The following is an 8,381-nucleotide window of genomic DNA, read 5'->3' on the forward strand; positions in this document are numbered from 1 at the left end:
CCCTGTGTGGCGGGGCCAGGCGATCTTCGGGAACAGGGCTGCCTGAAAACCCCCTTCCGATGGGAACTGCAGCCACGCTAGTCCCTCCCCTCAGCTGCAACCCCTCTGGATTCTCATTTCACGGTATGAACATGAGTTCACCTCCTCCCTGCCCTGGGGAGCTCGCTCTCGTGACAGCCGCTGCCAGCCACTCCTCTCGCCTTCTCCAAGCAGGACACTGAATGGGGAATGGCCACTCGCCCAGCAGACAGGTCTCCTTCCCAATTAGCGAAGAGTTGTTGGACCCACAACAGATCAATGATCAATTTGGTGCTTTCTGGAAGACCAACCTCATGTCCAGCTACCCAACTAGGGAAGCAAGTGCTGGTGCAGGCCCCCACCCGTGGGTGAAAAGGGCAGGAGGGCAGATGGGTCACAGGGCCACCATGCCATGGGGGAGAGGGGAGAGCAAATATGCGACTTCTAACACAAAATCCTCACTTCAATCTGCACTGGGAGTTTTCTTCTTGTCTTTAAAACATCCAAGTTAAAAATAAATGAACCAGCCACTGGTTTCACGCTCAACATCTGCAGTGTGCAGTCCAGGCACCCTCCATCCCACAGAGGAGACCAGGCAGAGGCAGAGCCATCTCCCTGCCCACCCAGGTTTGCTCCAGAAGAAGATAGCTTTTGAGATAAGCACACCAAACACGCCTCTGTGTGACACTCCCCGCATCTGGCAATAACTCACTCAGGGGAAGCTGCTCCCCGGCTGCCTCTCTGAGCTGCATCTGCGCCACCCGCTCCTTCACCCCTCCTCGCCTGGAGCTGAAGAGGAACCCCAGGCAGGTGTCGTCGAAGCAAGCGATGCTGGGCACGATGGTCAGCCAGTTGAGGAAACTCAGGTTTCCACTGATGATCAGGAGCACCTAAACGGGAAAGAAAGCAGCAGAGGGTGTTAGACCTGCTGATGTATCTGTGACAGCGATGTTCCCGAAACCCTTCAGGAGGAAATACTGGAACTTCTAAATAAAGAGCAGCATTAAACATAAAAGTGTGCCTGTTTTAAGAGGCTTTTTTTTTAATTTTAGCTTTTATTGGCTGTTCAGGAGAACATCTTGCATGTGTAAGACAGAGAAAGAGGAAAAATCTGTGAGCCTTCAGAGGAGTCTCCATAAATACCTGTACTCCCTGGGAAAGGCTTTTTCCAGGCACACATTATTTTTCGTGTTACTCCTACAATGATTTGAAGAATAGGAGGAACCTCCTTGCCATTCTCCAGCTAGTCCCAACGAGCTCCAGGAGGTCGTCCTTGGGCACTGGCTGTTTCTCCTTGGTCATGAATCACCTCTCCACAGCACATGGCTTCATTTTGCAGCTGTAAGATGTTGCTGCCTCACTACGTTCACACACCAGCCACAGGGAAGGTGCAGGTAAAACCCTGCTCAAGGCACCAGAGCCTTTCATCAGAGCTTCATACAACCCCAAATGATGGAGCAATTTCTGCTTCCTCACAAATGCTGCTTTTAATATCTGGCTTTCTAGCCTAAATTCACTCAAGCCAAGCCTATACTTACTCTGTTTTTTTTTAAGCCAGTACTTTACCCCTTCATAGACCCCCCTCCTCCACTTCTATACTCCCAGGCACACCAAACCCGCTCTAGTCTCCCCTCCCAAAGGACTTCCCTGCCTGCTCATGCCAGCAGCCGTGCCCTCAAGCCCAGCAAGGTCCCATCCATCTTTCTGGGTGCTGACAAGGACCGTACGGAGGACATCAGATGGGTCTCACCAGGAACTTGTACAGCCATGTTAACATTTCTCATGCTCAGCCAGACCTACCCCTCCTGCTGTGTTTTAACGCCACATTTATCTTCTCCGCCAGGGTGTCACGTTAGTGCTTGCCAGCCCATGCACACAAGTTCCCGACACATAAGCAGTTCCCAGCTCTGCACAGACAGCTCTGCTGCTAACCCCTGGTGCACCATCCCGTACATCAAGCCCAATTTCCGCCCATCTGTCCGTTAACCTTTGGAAGGCAGGACCCCGGGCTGCATTGACACCTCCAAGGATGCTGAGAACTGACAAATTCAAAACTCCATGGCTTTGCCTTCCTACACAGTGTAGTTTTAACCAAAAGCATCTGAAGCGTTTAACAGCTCCATGTTTCATCCGAGAAGGGATCGCTGCCAGCTCAACCTTTCTCACACCGAGACTTGCACCAGATGCGGAACGGACATTGTCATCTTGCTCCAGTGCCAGCAAAACGACATGCCAAACAAAGCCCAGCCCAGGGCGGCGGCTGTGAAGACACATCTGGGTTTCCCCGGGCTGCCCGGCCATGGAGGCGGTCACAAAGGAACGTGTTAGGAGCGATTAGACGTGTTGGCATCAAACAGGAGATGGGAATCCACGCACACACAGACAAGAAGAGAAAAGCAGCTGATGCCTCTTCAGGACTACTTGAGTTCTGAGGCTGACCTGGCTTCTTGCCCCATTAGTCACATTAGTTAGGATTTTGCCCTAATTAACTAGCGGTTCCTTAGACACCTGAGAACAAAAGAGGTGGAAAAAAAGGAAGAAAAGAAAGTAGTCTCACCATCTCACCCATAAAACATGAAGGTTATAAAGCTGACTTCATGTATTACACATCGAAAAATAATGCCCTGATGTAACAAAGTCATTTATTTTTCAGCCTTCAGACGAGCTAATGAGAACTTCCCCACCTTCCAGCCGGGTTGAAAGCTGTAACCGTGATCGGCACCACTATTATTTTATTTAAAGAACACTCCTCCGCTCATACAGCTGAACTTTATCCTCCCATGAACTGTTTCCTCACAATTTTAGCGCATGCGGCCAAGGAAGACTTTCAAGACAGTGCAAGAGCAAACACACGAACCCGCATACCCACAGCCTCCTGCCCCAGACAGAGGAGCTGGAGTGTGGACCACTCTCCTGCCAAATTAACCTCAGCCCACCACCAGTCTCCTCCTTAGTGAACAAGTGATGAAGCTTCTGGAAACCCCAAGGAGAAGCAGAAGCTGAAGGACTGACCACAGACCCAAGAGGCACAGCTGAAGTTCTCCCCTGCTCCTCCAGCCCATGTTGCACCGAGGACAGCAGGTCTCTGGAGGAAACTCAGCTGCCTTGAGGAGCCAACTCGAGTTAAACGCAAGAAGACTCCTTGGGAGCTGGAGTCATCACAAACTTCCCCTTCCCACAGCAAAGCACACGTCTGCCTTCTCCAGCACACACAGCTACTCCACAGTGAACCCCCCAAGCTAAGAGGAAGCCCCAGGGAGCCTGGCAGGTTCTCCTCCTCTGGCCAGGATGATGAAAGCTCAGACAGGTACCAGCAGATATCAACCCCATTATGCACCACATCCCATAGCCACTATCATGGTAAATAAAAGTTGTTACAGCGCAAGACAGACCGAGCAGGTCTCTGCCTAGATCGTGGGGTGTCTGGAAATGCTGCAATGAGTTTTTTATGTACCTCTTCATGCTGCCCTTGGCTGTTCCTTCACTCAGAGGTCTCCAACCTCTGCTGAGGCTTGTTTGAGGGTAAGGGCTCCCTCTGTAGCAGTGCCAACCAGCCTCGTGGGGACAAGGAAATGAGCGCTGCACCTTACTGCACAAACACTTTGCTTGTTTTCAAGGGCTCTGGGGCATTACCTGGGGGGTTGTTAGTAGAGTTTTGTTATATTCACATAGCACAAGGAGGCTCCAACTGCAACGTGGACCCATTTAGCTGTGACTGGCCAAAAAAGATGGTAAGAGGACAGTTCCTGCCTCAAAAAAAACCCTAAATCCAAACACAGCGGTTAGATCAAGATGGGGATGTATTACAGCTGCGTTACAGGGAGCGGAAGGGTTCTGGCACCTATTTCTTACTTCAGCAGCCCCCTCTGTGGATATCACCTTAAAGAAGCTCATGCAGGATCACACATGGAGCCTTGCAGCAGAACCTGAAACAGCACCCAAACCTCCCAATTAGAAACCCGGTGTCTTCATCAGAAGTCGCCTTCCCACAACCTCCCAAACCGCCCGGTGTTTCCGTGTGGTTCTCCCGGAGTGCCCCTGCCCAGCACACCCTCTCCTCCCCTGGCGCAGGCTCACTCTCCCGCTCGAGAACCAGAGGTGGTCACCCAAAATACTGTTCCACAACACAAACGTCAGTAACACACGCACTATTCCAGTCTGAGGACTTTCAGCCAGCGTCCTGGTAGCAAGATGTAGGTTTCCCCATTAAAAATTACAACAAATAAATGTTAAAAACGTGTTGTGTCATATTTTATATGATCGGCACCATTTTTGTTAAATACAGTAACTTGCAAGTTATGATTTTCAAAACCCCAGCAGGTCTCTTCGGTAACAGAGTGAGAGGTCTTAAAAAAAAAGGAGAGATCTGTCCAGTTACAGTAAGTAACAACAGTTCTAATTATTATTTAGTTTAAAAAAACCCCATTTATTTATCCAGAGTTGGATAATTATCCAGAATTAGGAGGGGAAAAGAAGCCTTTCAATCTGAATGACACACACACGTTGGATCCTGCAACACAACGTGGTATACGCGAGCTTTGGTCTCCCCCTTTGCCCCGAACGTGGTTCAGTTCGGTGTGTATTAATCAGCCCGTGTTCATTAACACACCTCGCACGTGGTGAGGAAACTCTGACCCTTTTCTGACGCGATTTGCCTCGCGCAATTGCAGTAATATTAAGAAAACAGTTCTGCGCTTTGCCACCGAGGCTCGTTTTACAGCTTTGCACCGAGCGAGCGACTGGGTGGTCCACGGGAGGTTTTTTTAGTAGTGATTCACCTCTCTTTATTACTTGGAAGTCAGAAGCAAGATATCTTATTTCCACCAGCCCTGAAAAATCAGGGGATTCAAAAATAATACAAGTTTGGCGTTTTCTGGTCCGTGGGTGGAATCACGAACCTGACACATTTTTAACTCCCGTTCCTCTGACCGAGTCTCGACGCTCACGCCAGCCGCTGTGACTGCCGCCGGGCACCGGCAGCGCCTTCAAACTCAGGTTAATATTCCACCCTGCCCGAGGCGGGCTGAGCACCACGAACCCCTGGGCTTTGCAAGAACAAACCTCAAAGGAACTCCCACTGCAGAGTCAATTAACGGGAAAACATTTTTCAAACACGGGAGGCTCTCCTAGCCAATGGTTTCATGGCTGTTTTGGCACCATGTGTACGCTGGGTCATCGATGGGCAGCATCAAGGGTGAAGCTCCGTCAGCTGAGCAACCAGGGTCTTCTACAGCGTCCCCCGGGGTTAGTGGACCCTTCCATTTACCTAAATCTTTCCTTCTCTGCAGGAAACCTCTTAAGCCTCCGTGTCCTGCTCTCCCTGCCCCAGCGAAGCGGAGCTGTGGTTCCTGGCAGGAAGTTGAATTTAACGTGAATTCCTCAGGGCAGTGATCTCTGATCACAGAACCATGGAATGGTTTGGGTTGGAAGGGACCTTAAAGATCATCTGGTTCCAACCCTCTGCCATGGGCAGGGACACCACGTGTCATCATCTCGGGCTCACCTCCTGCCCCAGGAACTGCATGGGCTGCACGCCTGATGCTGGTGTTGGGGATCTGCGATAAGCCACCAAACTTCCCAAGGCCTTACTTCACCCACATGCAAAGCAGGCGTGTGGGTGCTGGACCTCCTCCACAGCCATGTTTAGGGGTAAGGACACCAAGCCCCTCCAGCAGCTGGTGCTGCTGGCCTGACAGAGCACGGAGAGCATCTCTGCTCCTTGCCCATTGCCTCTGTGATGAAGAAGAGCTTGTTGGACCCATCTCACAGTGACATCAGCCTCTGCACCACGCTTGGTGGGGTTGCGATCGTGGTAGGAGCAGAGGTATCTCCGTATCTCCACCCTTTGGACCTCTGCTGGGGTGGATGGGCTGTGCCCTCCCTACTTTGGTCTTGATTTGTGTTTACTGAGTGTCCTTCTCTTGTGAGACAATATTTAAATGCACAATTATAACAAACAGATGGTATCAACCCCTGTGGTGATTTTTAAAAATTTTTTATTAAAGCACAGTATTAATCATGGTAATTGGGTAGGAACTTTAAGGTTATAAAACTACAGCATGTCTAATGAGCGAGCTCCTTATAGGAGGAACTGAGGTTTTTAATCTAATAATGTCAGTTTTATGGATTATGACTGGAGTTTTATGAAGTGTGATATGAAATACTGTGGATTCATGGCTCTCACTGGATTAATTTGGAAAAGTAGTTTTCCTGGTTCTAGGCCCAAAAACAATTATTCCTTACATTTCTGTCCCCTGCACCGTTACCAAACCCCTCTGTCAGAAAACAGGCACCTACACCCATAACTTTTTTACAGGTCAGACTCCTTTGTTTGGCTGGGGTTTATTATTTTAAATCGCAGATTGTTATAAACATACAGTAGGCAGGAGAAGCTCATGGTCTGGGGAGCAAACTGTGGCTTTGTACAGCAAGAATGACAACGGGCTGTAAACTCCTAAACACCGTCGAGGGCTGGCTGGAGCTTGCGGGCTCTGAGCATGGGGACGTGGTCACCACGCAGCACTGGAGCTTTCTGATGTCAAGCCGCTGGCACAGAAGAACCAAAACTGGGGTGCCCGGAGGAACTGGAGTTTATTTAAAGAGCAAATCTAGGAGCAGAGGGCTGGGAGAGAGCTCAAGAAGCCAACCAGTCCTTCCTGCTGTCCCAAGGCAGAGTCGCCTCTAGCTGCACTGTGGTGTGTTTGTCTAAACCCTTCTAGAAGCCTTGCTGAGTGATGGAACCAGGTCCTGGCCCCCAAGGCTACCTGCTGCACGCTCGTTAAATTATTCCTAATATCTAGCCTGACTCTTCCTTGACAATATTTAATCCCATGACCCTGCAACAGCCAGCCCAGGTGACTCGACTGTGCTGCCAAGATTATTCTGAACACTCACCAAGTGCGCCAACACCCTCTACCTGAGCATGCTCTCCTACTATTAGACGTATCCCCAGCCAGTCCCCGGGGGAAGCCCCCCTGATGAACCCTTCCCTCTGAGGGAGCCATTGGTGACTGCTGAACAGACTTTCCAACCCATTCTGTCCTCCAGAGAGTATTTTGTACCTGTGACAGACCCCATGTTCTGGGGTTGTCCATGAGATTTCACGTGGAACGCATTCAGTAGCCTCAGTAAAAGCGGGTCGTGTTCATCTTCTATTGGCGCACCTTGTTTTGTCAACGAAGGAGAGAAAACCACTTTTACATGGCCTGCTCTTGGCAAAACCACCCCACTGCAGTCCGCCGCCTTGTTTTTCAGAGGTATTTAGAACTGGCTTCTTTCATCATTTATTTTTCCAGGAATGGCTCTGTAATGTCCTGGCTCTTCCCCTTCTCTCCCTGTAGAGGACAGGTACTTTATGAGCCCTTCTCCGTCCTTTCATTACTCCACCTATGTTCTAGGAATTCTCAAAGATAATCACTGCTGCTGACAGGATTTCAACAACCAGCTCCTTAACAGCCTGAGGAGAGATTTCCTTGGGCTCAGATGATTTGAAAAGATCTGACTTAGCTCTAAGTACGCTCCAGCTCTCCCCTGCTTGTGGCTGAGGTCACCCTGCTTTGTTACTGGTATTTATTACGCCAACAGCCATGTGAGATGTGACTTTTAGTGGTGACTTACTTACAAAAAAGGCATGAATAATTTCAAGATAAAACACAATTAAAAACATGATTAAAAAATAGGATTTAGAAAAAACCAAAGGAACCCTCCTTCCTTGCACACAAAATAAAGAACTGCTTACTCACTGTGCTTGTGAAAGCTGGAGAAAAAAGAGCCCGGCTCATCTGTGCTCTGTCAAAACTGCGCTACCTGGGCCCCAGATGGATCTTCTCATCGCAGATCCCCAGAGCCACACGCAGTCAGCTCAGCAAAGACCCTCTCCTCATGATGGACCAGCTGCTGGATCTCCAGATCTAAAGAACTCTCCTCAGTGGACTTTGCATGTCCCCAAGGAAAGAGGAAATCAGTCTTTTAAGCTGGAATCTGTGGACCCTTATGAAGGAGTGGACATGAGGAGGAGCCCATGTCAGCACTCAGGAATGTTTGTGCTGGGCTCTCTGGAGCTACCAGGGAGAGCGGTGGCATTCGGCAGGACCATCTGGTCCCCATCCCTTCCCATCGCGTGTGTGCCAACAGTGCTAGCTCACAGCCACAGAGGGCTCATGGCAAGGCTCCAGCTGCGAGAAAAGCCTCCACCCTACTTATCTCCCATCAGCAGAGGCACTACCAGCTGTCCAGTTCCCTGGGTCGACCAGAAAGAAGCGGGACTTCGGGAATGTCCCAACCAGGCCATGCCTTTGAGCACAGGGGGATAAATCCTGGTGATACAGGTATCATGGGAAAAGATGAAGAAAGAGAGGGAAAGA

The 8,381-nt window shown here is 49.9% G+C and overlaps 1 protein-coding gene across 1 annotated transcript in view; it reads right to left on the bottom strand.

Annotated features, from left to right (window-relative positions):
- LMF1 (lipase maturation factor 1) overlaps positions 1 to 8,381 on the bottom strand; it is a gene marked incomplete at its 5' end in the record, with an annotated part of 62,653 nt that overhangs the window by 27,348 nt on the left and 26,924 nt on the right. The window contains one exon of the mRNA XM_010141973.1: positions 731 to 908. Coding sequence (XP_010140275.1) covers positions 731 to 908 — 178 coding nt within the window. The remainder of the gene's footprint in view (positions 1 to 730; positions 909 to 8,381) is intronic.

This window comes from Buceros rhinoceros, unplaced genomic scaffold (assembly GCF_000710305.1).
Source record: "Buceros rhinoceros silvestris isolate BGI_N320 unplaced genomic scaffold, ASM71030v1 scaffold16088, whole genome shotgun sequence".
Classification (NCBI taxonomy): domain Eukaryota; kingdom Metazoa; phylum Chordata; class Aves; order Bucerotiformes; family Bucerotidae; genus Buceros; species Buceros rhinoceros.